We start from the raw sequence: 15,400 nt of genomic DNA on the forward strand, positions 1-15,400 counted from the left end.
ATTGAAGGGGGGCAGACTCAGGAAAAATGTCAGGAAGTACTTTTTCACGGAGAGAGTGGTGGATACTTGGAATGCCCTCCCGTGGGAGGTGGAGGACATGAAAACGGTAACAGAATTCAAACATGCGTGGGATAAACATAAAGGAATCCTGTTCAGAAGGAATGTGTCCTTGGGAGCTTAGCCAAATTTAGGTGGCAGAGCCGGTGGTGGGAGGCGGGGCTAGCGGTTGGGAGGCGGGGATAGTGCTGGGCAGACTTATATGGTCTGTGCCAGAGCTGGTGGTGGGAGGCGGGACTGGTAGTTGGGAGGCGGGGATAGTGCTGGGCAGACTTATATGGTCTGTGCCAGAGCTGGTGGTGGGAGGCGGGGCTGGTGGTTGGGAGGCGGGGATAGTGCTGGCCAGACTTATACGGTCTGTGCCCTGAAGAGGACAGGTACAAATAAAAAGTAGCACATATGAATTTATCTTGTTGGGCAGACTGGATGGACCGTGCAGGTCTTTTTCTGCCGTCATCTACTATGAATGAGAAATTGTACATGAAGTAAAGAGAAAGTTAATAGTAAATAGAGTAATAACCAATTTAGGTAATAAATAATTTTGAAAAATACCTATATTTAGCGCTGCTATGCAGGCAGGTGGCAGCACTGAATATATAGAGAAAGCACTTTCCACTGAGTCTGAATATTGGCCCCTTTATATATATATAAACTGTCTATGAACTGACAAACTATTGAAAAACCTATCTCTTCGACAAGATATACAACAAAGAGCAACACATGTAACTGTATAACCTCTGACTTATCCAGAAATGTTTAATACTATCTCTTGCTTTATTACTATCATTTAATCCAAAACTCTCTGTTAATAATAAATGTATGTTCCCCTCTATTTCCCATATCCACGATGAATTGTAAGCCACATCGAGCCCGCAAAAAAGTTGAGATAATGTGGGATACAAATGCAATAAATATATATATATATGTACATGTATTTGTTTAATAATATTGAAACTTCTACCCTGTGTCATGTATGCCGTATTTCAATATGACTTATAGTAAATGGTGACACTCCTGTCTTCTAATCCGTCACATTTGTGTGGATGAGTCATTCCAGCCACACTCTTTTAGTTCCGGGGAACAATAAACTTCGTAATTAAAATGTGTCCCAGACAGACTAAAAATTTAAAGTAAGAAGCTGAATCTTCAGTGATGCCACTTAAGAACTTTTATAATATCCTAAGATTTTGTGCACCTACATCATCATCGATCTTCTGTTTCCAGAATATCTTACTTCACCTATTTGTTTCTTCAACGTTTGAATGCATATTAATTGCTATTTCATAATTTAAACAAAATTTTTATATACTCACCTTCTTTAACAATCAGGATGGGGATAGTAATCCATAAGTACATAAGTAATGCCACACTGGGAAAAGACCAAGGGTCCATCGAGCCCAGCATCCTGTCCACGACAGCGGCCAATCCAGGCCAAGGGCACCTAGCGAACTTCCCAAACGTACAAACATTCTATACATGTTATTTGTGGAATTGTGGATTTTTCCCAAGTCCATTTAGTAGTGGTTTATGGACTTATCCTTTAGGAAACCGTCTAGCCCCTTTTTAAACTCTGCTAAGCTAACCGCCTTCACCACGTTCTCCGGCAACGAATTCCAGAGTTTAATTACGCGTTGGGTGAAGAAAACTTTTCTCCGATTCGTTTTAAATTTACTACACTGTAGTTTCATCGCATGCCCCCTAGTCCTAGTATTTTTGGAAAGCATGAACAGACGCTTCACTTCCACCTGTTCCACTCCACTCATTATTTTATATACCTCTATCATGTCTCCCCTCAGCCGTCTCTTCTCCAAGCTGAATAGCCCTAGCCTCCTTAGTCTTTCTTCATAGGGAAGTTGTCCCATCCCCGCTATCATTTTAGTCGCCCTTCGCTGCACCTTTTCCAATTCCAACATGCATCATGTTTCACCTATGGTTGTATCAAGGAGTGTCCTCTAAAATTTATAAATCACCTCATCCATCAGTGAAGGACTGTCCGGATGAGGTGATTTATACATTTTAGGGGACACTCCTTGATACAGCCATAGTTGTGAGCTCAAGGCTTGCCAGTGGTGAACACACATCACCTTCTTAATTCTAGTAATCGAGAGCAGATCTTTTGCACAGTAATATCTGTACCTAAGTTTCCAAATTTATTAAACAACTTCCTGTCCCACCCTTCAATGAGTATGTCTGAGCAGCTTACATTCTAAACATGGGGGAATTGTGCAGACATCAATTTCAGGGGGTCTTTTACTAAAAATTAATTTGAGTTATTTGCATTTTATGCCTAAGGGCTTTGCTGCAGATAACGTGAGCTAATCTTTGGTAAAAGACCTCCTCAATGGGGGAAAGAGGGTAGAATTACAATGTCTGATAGGATGGGGGTAGAGGGGAGGAAGTACAATGCGGATATGCTTCATGATTCTGTCTCATATCCGACTTGTTTAAAAAGGGAATAAAGTGAAGGCATCCAAAAATAGAAATGTTTTGAGATCAAGACCAGCAGTTGAACAGTAGCCATCAATTGCATGTTTTCTTCCTCTTACCCTGCTCCCGCTTAAGAAAGCAGATTGTACACAGTGACATGTTTTCAATGAACAAATGATATATAAATGCTGGAGTCCAAATCACATTCTATCATAAGCCGTTCTAATACATGCCTAACAGACCTCAGTAATGCAGCTGAAGCCTCAGGTTTTCACTTTGAGAATTAAGCACTCAGGGAGTCTCATGTTTTTGGTGCACGCTAAACGTCAGAGACACCAATGCATTCCTATGGGCGTCTCTAATGTTTTTAGCACACCCAATTTTAGTGCACGCCAAAAACATGAGCGCTCCTTAGTAAAAGACCCCCCTCAGTTCGTCATCAGCCTTCTTATAGAACACTTTTTCTTTTATCCTTACAAATCATTACTGTAATGTTTCATTTTGCAAATTTATTTACTAAAAGTCTTCTTAGGAGAGTAATGGCAGGCTTAAAGTTACAAGCATAATTTTTAAGCTCCTAAATTAAGATGAATTTTTAACTGAAAGGCTTCTACACTTGGCTGAAAATAGCACACAGATTTAGGAGCTCAGCTTTTTTTTTTAATATCAGCAGTGACAATGTGCAACTATTAATCATATAGCTAAGCAGTTTAAGCTAGGCCTTAACTATATGTGTAGGACTCGATTCTGTATATGATGCCTGAAAAATTGGCCCTGAAAATATTTCTGCCTAGATTTATTTAGACTTTGCTCACACCTTTTTCAGTAGCTCAAGGTGAGTTACATTCAGGTAGACTGGATATGTCTCTGTCCCAGGAGGGCTCACAATCTAAGTTTGTACCTGAGGCAATGGAGGGTTAAGTGACTTGCCCAAGATCACAAGGAGCAGCGGCGGGATTTGAACTGGCCACCTCTGGATTTTAAGACCGGTGCTCTAACCACTAGGCCACTCCTCCACTAGCAACATTCCGTGTAGAATCACCAATAGTAGCAACATTCCATGTTCCACTGCACTAACCACTAGGCTACTCCTCCATTAGGAGCATTCCATGTAGAAGCCTGCCCTTGCAGATCAGCAACACGGCTGCGCAGGCTTCTGCGAGTCTGACGGACGTCAGACTCACAGAAACAGAAGCCTGCGCGGCCGCACTGCTGATCTGCAAGGGCAGGCTTCTGTTTCTCTGTCCCAGGAGGGCTCACAATCTAAGTTTGTACCTGAGGCAATGGAGGGTTAAGTGACTTGCCCAAGATCACACGGAACAGCAGCGGGATTTGAACCGGCCACCTCCAGATTGCAAGACCGGTGCTCTAACCATTAGGCCACTCAGGCATATTCTGTATAACATGCCTAGATTTAGGCACGGTTTATAGAATACGCCCAGCGACTATGCCTGCGCCTAACTCTAGGTGTTCCATTTACATCAAGTAAAACGTGGTGTAAATAACAGTGCTTAGGTTAGGCATGGAAAAGGTATATTCTATAACCCTGCACACATATTTTTGGAATGCCCTTGGCCTGCCCATTCCACACCCATGGCCATGCACCCTTTTCGGCAGCGCACATTAGAATTTATGTACACCACTTTACAGAATATGCCTAGCAAGTTGTGCATGTAGATTCTAATTAGTGCCAATTAGTGTTAATGATTGCTTGTTAGTGGCAATTATCGGTGCTGATTGGCTTGTTAAATTGTGCACACAAATCCAGAATATGACAGGATTTACACAGGCAATTTTGGTTGCGCTATTTAGAATCTGGGGGATAAGGGGGAATTCTAGATATAGTGCAGAAAGTTAGGCACCAAAAGGATACACACTGAGCCCCTATTCCAAACAGGACATTCGATGTTTATAGAACAGAGGCTCAACAAGCAAGTCACGCCTATCTGTGGGCATGGGAGTTACACTTCATGAAAGATGGTATAATTTCCTTGCCCAAAGTTAGGTGTGGATGGCCATTAATGTGTAGTACTGTACCTAACTTCTTGGATCACCCCCAGTCCAACATCTCATCTCCCTTTCCCTAATCTCCCTCCCTATCAGGTGTCTCATGTATCTTTACCCCTCTTCCACCCCCCCCCCCCCCCAGGTCCAGCATCTTAACTCTCTTTACCCCATTCCCCATGATCCAGCATCTCATCTCTTTTTATCCCTAACCTCCCCCCCACCCCCCCACCCCCGCCATGTCCAGCATATCCCCTTCTTCCTTCTCACCCTCCTGCCTCTGCCATCACGTTACCTTCTGTTGAGCAAGAAAATGCAAAAAGACTGATCACTGTGCAAGACCTTTAAGTACTGGCCCTGACTCAATTTCTACAGTATCCTGCCTCTCCTCTAACAGGAAGTATGTTTCAAAGAGAGGATGCAAGACGTGGCGATGCTTGAGTGCAGGCATATGCTTAAAGGCACTGCACAGTGCTCAGTTGTTTTGCACCTTTTTGCCTAGAAGGAGATGGAGCGGCAGTGGTGGCAGGAGACCCAGAAGCAGGACGAGAGGGAGGCCCTCTCTCCCGTTTTGGAGATGCTATGCTAAACAGTTCTTCTATTCCGCAATACCAAAAAAATATTTCAATGCAGATTACAATAGCAAAATAATCGAATAATCTGGGAATTTACAAAAATACAAAAGTTACAAAAAATACAATAATTGTAATATTATCAATACATTATAACATTTATTTGATGAAAAAGTAAGTTTTAATTTCCTTTTGAAAAATAAAACATGGAAAAGAAAATAAGATGATACCTTTTTTATTGGACATAACAATACATTTCTTGATTAGCTTTCGAAGGTTGCCCTTCTTCGTCAGATCTGACGAAGAAGGGCAACCTTCGAAAGCTAATCAAGAAATGTATTAAGTTATGTCCAATAAAAAAGGTATCATCTTATTTTCTTTTCCATGTTTTATTTTGTTTGATTTCTATTGATAACCTTTAAGAGTGGACTAACACGGCTACCACACCTCTCGACTTTCGAAAAATGAAATAATTCAATAAAACATGAATCTGTATTGGTAGCGAGTTCCACGTCGACACTATCTGATAATGTATCAAAGAATCAAGCACTCGCCGTTGTTTAACTGGCTTCACTGAAGGAAAACTGAGTAGCATTTGATTGTGAATTCTGCTATTAGCTGTATTTGAAAGAAATATTACCCAATCAGTCAAGTATACCGGGGGGGGGGGGGGGGGGGGCACCCAGTCATAATAGCCCTGACAAAATAGCCTTGTAACAAAATAACCCTTCACATTTCACACCCTAACAAAATAGCCCTTGACAAAATGGCCCCTCCCACAAAACAACCCTGGACAAAACAGCCTCTACACAAAACAGCCCCCTAAGAAAAAATAACACATCACAAAAAATATAATAAACTACAACTGAAATCTTCACTGATAGACTCCTACTAGCATTCAACTGCATTCAACTGCCTAAAGCATATATAAATAAACAAAATTCTATAGCTACAAACTGGTATTCATGATCTGTTCTGCTATTTAATGAAACCATTCTTCCATCAACATTCTAATTAAAAAAATATATATATTGTCATCATTTTCATAGTCTTACCAACTTTATCCTGTTTGGCATGGTAAGATTATTAGGAAAAAAATGCAGTCCCATATTCTGGGCAGCCTGATCGGGCCCTTTTGTCAGGGGGCTAACTTGTCAAGGGTTATATTGTGGGCAGGCCGTTTTGACAGTGGCTGTTATGTCAGGGACTATTATGTCAGGAGCTTTTTTTGTTTGAAGCTTTTTTTGTCGGGGCTATTTTGACCAGGTACCATACCGGAGAATTTCCATACATGATTTTATAGGCTAGAGTACAAAGTTTAAACCATACTCTAGCCTATATAGGCAACCAATGAAGCTTTTTCAACAACAGAGATGCTGAATAAAAACTTGTAGCCAAAAATATTAACCTAGTGGTTATATTTTATTACATTTGTACCCTGTGCTTTCCCACTAATGGCAGGCTCAATGTGGCTTACATGGGGCAATGGAGGGTTAAGTGACTTGCCCAGAGTCACAAGGAGCTGCCTGTGCCTGAAGTGGGAATCGAACTCAGTTCCTCAGTTCCCCAGGACCAAAGTCCACCACCCTAACCACTAGGCCACTCCTCCACTTATGAACAAGTTGAAGACGTTTTAACAAAATTAACGAACAGCCAATATAAACATTACAATAATCAAGTCTCAACAATATCAGCACCTGCACCAGCGATCTACATTTCTCTGTCTCAAAATACTTTTGAATTGATCTTAACTTCTTCAACATATAAAAGGACTTCACTGCCAGCATGTGGTTAGACTTTACTCAGCGTGTGGTTAGACTCTGGAACTCATTGCCGGAGAAGGTAATGACGGCAACTGGCCTTGCTGAGTTTAAAGGGGGTCTGGACAGATTCCTGAAGGAAAAAGTCCATTGATCGTTAATAAATTCTGGGTTTTTGCCAGGTTCTTGGGGCCTGGATTGGCCGCTGTCGGAGACAGAGTGCTGGGCTTGATGGACCTTTGGTCTTTTCCCAGCGTGGCAGTGCTTATGTACTTATGTAAAACTCCACTGCTCTAGGTGGACACCTAGTCCCCCTCGTTGCAGGGCTGGCCCTGGAAAGGAATGTTTGGTAGGGAAAGGGCGTATTTGTTAGTGATAAAATCAAGTAAAGATCAAACTCAAACATATCAGTACTGTGGAAAGCAGCCTGCGGAGTACCTCAAGGATCACCACTATCACCAATTCTCTCCAACATGATGATGATCCCACTGGCAAAGTCCTTGTCCAATCGAGGTCTCAACCCATTCATCTATGCAGATGACGTAACAATCTACATTCCCTTCACACAAGACTTGACAGAAATAAGCAAAGAAATTAATGATGGCCTCAACATTATGGACTCCTGGACAAACTCATTCCAATTGAAACTGAACACTGGAAAAACACACTGCCTCATCCTCTTATCACAACACAACAAGTACAAACCCGCAACTATAAACACTCCAGGACACACACTCCCTACTTCAGATAGCTTAAAAATACTTGGCGTCACACTCGATCGCAACCTTGTACTTGAGAACCAAGTAAATACCATAATAAAGAAAATGTTCTATGCAATGTGGAAACTCAAACGAATAAAACCTTTCCTCCTGAGAGAAACTTTTCAAAACCTAATACAATCAATGGTTCTAAGCCATGCAGGTTACTGTAACAGAATGTACGCGGGATGTAAAGAACAACTCGCAAAAAAACTCCAGACCACCTAAAATACAGCAGCCAGATTGATATATGGTAAAACACGATTCAAAAGTGCTAAACCCCTATGAGAAAAGTTGCATTGGCTCCCAATCAAACAACGGATCATCTTCAAAATCTGCACTTTGGTCCACAAAATCATCTACGGCGTAGTCCCAGGATACATGACAGACCTAATAGTAACATAGTAGATGACGGCAGAAAAAGACCTGCTCGGTCCACCCAGTCTGCCCAACAAGATAAACTCACATGTGCCATTTTTTGTGTATACCTTACCTTGATTTGTATCTGCCATTTTCAGGGCACAGACCGTGTAAGTCTGCCCAGCACTATCCCCGCCTCCCACCACCGGCTCTGACACAGACCGTGTAAGTCTGCCCAGCACTATCCGCGCCTCCCAACCATCAGCCCCGCCTCCCACCACCGGCTCTGGCACAGACCTTATAAGTCTGCCCAGCACTATCCCCACCTCCCAACCAGCAGCCCTGCCTCCCACCACTGGCTAAGCTTCTGGGGATCCCTTCCTTCTGAGCAGGATTCCTTTATGTTTATCCCACGCATGTTTGAATTCCGTTACCGTTTTCCTCTCCACCACCTCCCACGGGAGGGCATTCCAAGCATCCACCACTCTCTCCGTGAAAAAATACTTCCTGACATTTTTCTTGAGTCTGCCCCCCTTCAATCTCATTTCATGTCCTCTCGTTCTACCTCCTTCGCATCTCCGGAAAAGGTTCGTTTGCGGATTAATACTTTTCAAATATTTGAACATCTATATCATATTACCCCTGTTTCTCCTTTCTTCCAGAGTATGCATGTTCAGGTCATCAAGTCTCTCCTCATACGTCATATTCTTTCCTTATATTATCAGCAAAACACAGCAAAACACAGTAAGAACCTTATAGTTGCTTGGGGCCACCTAAGGGCAAAATCATACACCAAAGACATAAGAATCCATAATCTCTAACCAATTGTTAGCTAATTACCTATCCTAGCCTATGTGATAATAAAACCTGTCTTCAGACTATTAGCATGGTGATGTGATAATGTGGCATTTTGTTTATTTATTTAGATTTTGCTCTCACTTTTTTCAGTAGTAGCTCAAGGTGAGCTACATTCAGGTACACCAGATATTTCTCCCTCCCAGGGGGGCTCACAATCTAAGTTTGTACCTGAGGCAATGGAGGGTTAAGTGACTTGCCCAAGATCACAAGGAGCAGTAGCGGGATTTGAACCGGCCACCTCTGGATTGCAAGACCAGTGTTCTAACCACTAGGCTACTCCTCCATTAGCAACATTCCATGTAGAAGCCTTTCCCTTGCAGATCAACAAGGCGGCTGTGCAGGCTTCTGCTTCTGTGAGTCTGACGTCCTGTACGTACGTGCAGGACGTCAGACTCACAGAAACAGAAGCCTGCGCGGCCGCACTGCTGATCTGCAAGGGCAGGCTTCTGTTTCTCTGTCCCAGGAGGGCTCACAATCTAAGTTTGTACCTGAGGCAATGGAGGGTTAAGTGACTTGCCCAACATCACAAGGAGCAGCAGTGGGATTTGAACCGGCCACCTCTGGATTGCAAGACCAGTGCACTAACCACTAGGCCAGTCTTCCACACACATTATAAATCTGTAGGGGCAGAGCATAAAAAGTATGTCATTCTCCGCTCCACTCAAAGTAGGCCCTCTATCTTGTAGGCATGCATAAATGCATCATTTATCATTTATTTAGAACTTTCTAAAATGCCTAGACTGACAAACAGGACTAGAGGGTGTGCAATCTATAACATGATTAAAACTAAATGAAAGGAATGCCAAATTTAGAGGTCCTTTGTGTGGAACTGCCTATATGTGATAGGCATGGTAACAAATTGCCAACTGCCCTGTTGTGATACCAGTGTTCAGTCATGAAGGAGTGTAGCACAGAATGGTAGGTGTGGCTCTGGCTGCTTTTTTGGATAGGCTGAATGAACCATGCAGGTCTTTTTATCTGCCGTCATTTATTTTTATTTTATTTGTAGCATTTGTATCCCACATTTTCCCACCAATTTGCAGGCTCAATGTGGCTTACATTTGCCGTAGTGGCGATTGCCATTTCCGGTTAACAGAATTACAAATGATATTGCATTCAAGTGCGTATATACATGGTAAAAGAATACATTATTTATTTTGTTACATTTGTACCCCGTGCTTTCCCACTCTTGGCAGGCTCAATGCGGCTTACATGGGGCAACGGAGGGTTAAGTGACTTGCCCAGAGTCACAAGGAGCTGCCTGTGCCTGAAGTGGGAATCCAACTCAGTTCCTCAGGACCAAAGTCCACCACCCTAACCACTAGGCCACTCCTCCACTGTTGGTGCTATTTGAGATTCTACATGGAATGTTGCTATTCCACTAGAAGTCGGCCCTTGCAGATCACCAATGTGGCCGCGCAGGCTTCTGCTTCTGTGAGTCTGACGTCCTGCACATACGTGCAGGATGTCAGACTCACAGAAACAGAAGCCTGCGCAGCCTTCTACATGGAATGTTGCTAGTGGAATAGCAACATTCCATGTAGAATCTCCAACAGTAGCAACATTCCATGTAGAATCTCCAATAGTAGCAACATTCCATGTAGAAGTCGGCCCTTGCAGATCACCAATGTGGCCGCGCAGGCTTCTACATGGAATGTTGCTAGTGGAATAGCAACATTCCATGTAGAATCTCCAATAGTATCTATTTTATTTTTGTTACATTTGTACCCCGCGCTTTCCCACTCATGGCAGGCTCAATGCGGCTTACATGGGGCAATGGAGGGTTACGTGACTTGCCCAGAGTCACAAGGAGCTGCCTGTGCCTGAAGTGGGAATCAAACTCAGTTCCTGAGGACCAAAGTCCACCACCCTAACCACTAGGCCACTCCTCCACTCCATTATGGTACTGCATATAGGTTCCTGCGTGATGGATTGGACTGTAACTTACGTTATGTCATCAATTATAGAGAGATCTTATTCGACATAGGGTTAAGGTGGTACTGCATTAAGGTGCGTACATACATGGTAGAGAAAAATACGTTATGGTATTGCATATAAGTTCCTGAGTAATAGATTGGATTGTAACATATGTTGGGTCGTCATTTATAAAGAAATCATTTTCGACATTATGGTAGAAGTGGTAGTGTTTGTTCATTAATAGCAATGAGGTTAATCAGCCTTGTAATGAGAGATCGGTTCTGTCTCGTTCGTGATCAGTCTTATTGTTTAGTAATTAGTAATTTACTGTCTTACCTGACATCACCGCGGAGACCCAGGCCAAGGTATCGGCCTGTTTACCCAACATTGCGGCATGGATGTCCAACCGCCACCTGAAGCTGAACATGTCCAAGACTGAGCTCCTCGTCTTTCCTCCTAAACCCACCTCTCCTCTTCCTCCACTCTCTATCTCTGTTGATAACACCCTCATCCTCCCCGTCCCATCTGCCCGCAACCTCGGAGTCATCTTCGACTCCTCCCTCTCCTTCTCTGCGCATATCCAACAGACTGCCAAGACCTGTCGCTTCTTCCTCTTCAACATCAGCAAAATTCGCCCTTTCCTCTCTGAGCATACCACCAGAACTCTCGTCCACGCTCTCATTACCTCTCGCCTTGATTACTGCAACTTACTCCTCACCGGCCTCCCGCTCGGCCATCTATCCCCCCTTCAATCCGTTCAGAATGCTGCTGCACGTCTTATATTCTGCCAAAACCGATATACTCATATCACCCCTCTCCTTAAATCACTTCATTGGCTTCCGATCAGATATCACATACAATTCAAGCTCCTCCTCCTTACCTACAAATGCACTCAGTCTGCGGCTCCTCACTACCTCTCCACCCTCATCTCCCCCTATGTTCCCGCCCGTAACCTCCGCTCACAGGACAAAGCCCTTCTCTCAGTACCCTTCTCCACTACTGCCAACTCCAGGCTCCGCTCATTCTGCCTTGCCTCACCCTATGCCTGGAACAATCTTCCTTTACCCATACGCCATGCCCCCTCCCTACCCATCTTCAAATCTCTGCTTAAAACTCACCTTTTCAATGCTGCCTTCAGTGCCTAACTGCTCTAGAAATATGAAATGGCCCAATCTATCCACCCTATCGGATTAACTGTTCACTCGTCCTCCAATCTATCCACCCTATCAGATTAACTGTTCACTCGTCCTCTAGATTGTTCACTTGTCTTTAAATTGTTCTCTTGTCTTTTAGATTGTAAGCTCTTTGAGCAGGGACTGTCCTTCTATGTTTAAATTGTACAGCGCTGCGTAACCCTAGTAGCGCTTTAGAAATGTTAGTTAGTAGTAGTAGTAGTTACAGTGTAATAGTTTCAGAAAGATCCCTCTCAGTGGAATGGGCCATGTTAATGAGCACTGTACGCCATTACACTTTTCACAATATACCATATATTGGTAGGCTTCACATATCAGAAATAAAATATATTTTTCTGCTTTTGCTGTTGGAAGAATATTTTTTCCAACATACAGTTTAGAGGTCTTTCTCATCTTTGTCTCTTGAATGCTTGCTTTGGCTTTCTTGAATTATACCTAATCTTCTGGGTCTGCAAAGTGACACATGTAGGAAAGAGGAACCCAAACTATAGCTATGTGATGCAAGGTTCCACATTCGGAGTCACTGCCCAAGAAATCTGCTCCAGTCTTCACCAGGGCAGCGGATCTCATAGGCTGCCTGTGGCTGCACCGGGACTTTCTCTTACTCTGAACCGTCCTGCTCCTTCTGACGCAACTTCCTGTTTTGTGAAGGGGGGCGATGTTTCAGATTGAGAGAAAGTCCTGGTGCAGGCATAGACAGCCTATGAGTGCCAGTGCCAGCATCACTGCTGCTGCCAGGGCAAGACTGGAGTACGGGGGAGAGGCATGGGGGCTGCAGGGGGGTGGCACGGGGGTTGGAGACGCATCCTTCTGTGAAAAAATCCTGGAGCTCTAGCCATTTTAGTCTTTCTTTATAGGGAAGTTGTCTCATCACCCTTTATTGTTTTTGTCGTCCTTCTCTGTCCCTTTTCTAATTCTGCTATATCTTTTTTTTTGAGATGTGGTAACCAGAATTGCGCATAGTATTCAAGGTGCGGTCGCACCATGGAGCGATACGAAGGCATTATAACCTTTTCATTTTTGTTATCCATTCCTTTCCCAATAATTCTTAACATTCTGTTTGCTTTCTTAGTCGCCACTGCACACTGAGCAAAGGGTTTCAAAGTATCATCAACGATGACACCTAGATCCTTTTCCTGGGTGGTGACTCCTAATGTGGAATCTTACATCATATAGCTATCGTCTGGGTTTCTCTTTCCCACATGCATCACTTTGCACTTGCTTACATTAAACGTCAACTGCTATTTGGATGCCTAGTCTCCCAGTCTTGTAAGGTCCTCTTGCAATTCTGCACAATCCTCTTGCGATTGAATAAGTTTGTGTCATCAGCAAATTTAATGACCTCACTAGTTATTCCCATCTCTAGATCATTTATAAATATGTTTAAAAAAGCAGCAATCCCAAAACAGACCCCTGGGGAACTACTACTACTAAAGTACATAAGTAATGCCATACTGGGAAAAGACCAAGGGTCCATCGAGCCCAGCATCTTGTCCACGACAGCGGCCAATCCAGGCCAAGGGCACCTGGCAAGCTTCCCAAACGTACAAACATTCTATACATGTTATTCCTGGGATTTGGGATTTTTCCAAGTCCGTTTAGTAGCGGTTTATGGACTTGTCCTTTAGGAAACCGTCCAACCCCTTTTAAACTCTGCTAAGCTAACCGCCTTCACCACATTTTCCAGCAATGAATTCCAGAGTTTAATTACACGTTGGGTGAAGAAACATTTTCTCCGATTTGTTTTAAATTTACTACACTGTAGTTTAATCGCATGCCCCCTAGTCCTAATATTTTTGGAAAGCGTGAACAGATGCTTCACATCCACCTGTTCCACTCCACTCATTATTTTATATACCTCTATCATGTCTCCCCTACTACTACTACTACTTAACATTTCTAGAGCACTACTAGGGTTACGCAGCGCTGTACAAATTAACAAATAAGAACGGTCCCTGCTCAGAAGAGCTTACAATCTAAAGGACGAAATGTCAAGTTGGGGTACACCTGGGGAACCTCACCATCTAGCCTCACTCACCTTTGCCTAGTGCTTGCCCCTACCCCCAGTCTTACTCACCCCTTCCCGTCACCAGCAGAATTTGTCATAGAGACACTGGAGGAGTATGTGCATGTGCCCTCACTGTCCCTGTGGCATTCCTGCCATTCTCTTTTCCTCACAGTACCTGTGCTGCTCTTCAGAAGCTGACTATCCAGGTCATTTTCGAAAGTGATCGCCGGCCATCTTCCGACATAGATCGGGAGATGGCCGGTGATCTCTCAAAAGCGGCGAAATCAGTATAATCGAAAGGTGCTTTTTTGACACCTTCGTTGCTTTCCCATCGCCGAGCCAGCAAAAGTTCAAGGGGGCATGTCGGTGCCCTAGCGTAGGCAGGACATGGGCGGGCGTAGGCGTGGCTACCAGATGGCCGGCTTCAGTGCATAATGGCAAAAAAAAGCGGCGTTAATGTGTGTTTTGCCGGTTTTACTTGGTCCTTTTATTTTCATGACCAAACCTCAAAAAGGTGCCCCAATTCACCAGATGACCACTGGAGGGAATGGGGGATGACCTCCCCATACTCCCCCAGTGGTCACCACCCCCCTCCCACACTAAAAAAAAATAAAAATAAAAACCTTTTTTGCCAGCCTGTATGCCAGCCTCAAATGTCATACCCAGCTCCCTGACAGCAGTATGCAGGTCCCTGGAACAGTTTTTGTTGGGTGCAGTGGACTTCAGGCAGGCGGACCCAGGCCCATCCCCCCCTACCTGTTACACTTGTGGTGGTAAGTGTTGAGCCATCCAAACCCCCCCCCCCAAAACCCACTGTACCCACATGTAGGTGCCCCCCTTCACCCATAAGGGCTATGGTAGTGGTGTAGAGTTGTGGGGAGTGGGTTTTAGGGGGGATTTGGGGGGCTCAGCACACAAGGTAAGGGAGCTCTGCACATGGGACTATATTTTTAGAAGTTCTCCCTAGGATGCCCGGTTGGTGTCCTGGCATGTCAGGAGGACCAGTGCAGTACAAATGCTGGCTCCTCCCATGAGCAAATGCCTTGGATTTAGCCGGGGTTGAGATGGCCGCGTTTTGTTTCCATTATCGTTGAAAAACAAAACCGGCCATCTCAAACCCGGCGAACTCTGGCATTTGGCCAGGCCAAACCGTATTATCGAAAGAAAAGATGACCAGCCATCTGTTTTGATAATACGGTTCAGCCAGCTGTTTGCAGCGCCGCCAAAATAGATCGCCGGCAATCTATTTCGCCAGCGCCATTCAATTAGTCCCCTCATTGTCAGTAGAGACAGAAGCAGGACCCAAGCAGTGCCAAGTGCATGCATTCCCTCTCCATCCCTCGACACACACTGATCACTATTTTGCTATCACCAGCTGCAGAGTATACAGTCATAAGCCCAAGAGTGACCTCTGCTGGAGTTGACATTCAGCCAACCACAGTCCATCTTCTCCCCACTTTCTCAGACTTTCTTCTTCACATCCCTC

At 44.1% G+C, this 15,400-nt stretch overlaps 1 protein-coding gene across 4 annotated transcripts in view; it reads right to left on the reverse strand.

Moving 5' to 3' along the window:
* The window catches only part of ARHGAP30 (Rho GTPase activating protein 30), an 89,977-nt gene that overhangs the window by 55,531 nt on the left and 19,046 nt on the right, over positions 1–15,400 (reverse strand). Inside the window, exon 1 of one of the 4 annotated variants that reach the window (XM_030187971.1) lies at positions 1,371–1,444. The exons of the other annotated variants lie outside the window; for them this stretch is intronic. Coding sequence (XP_030043831.1) covers positions 1,371–1,413 — 43 coding nt within the window. The 5' untranslated portion in view covers positions 1,414–1,444. Of the gene's footprint in view, positions 1–1,370; positions 1,445–15,400 lie in introns of those variants that run through there. 4 annotated transcript variants of the gene reach the window in all.

This window comes from Microcaecilia unicolor, chromosome 14 (assembly GCF_901765095.1).
Source record: "Microcaecilia unicolor chromosome 14, aMicUni1.1, whole genome shotgun sequence".
Lineage (NCBI taxonomy): Eukaryota > Metazoa > Chordata > Amphibia > Gymnophiona > Siphonopidae > Microcaecilia > Microcaecilia unicolor.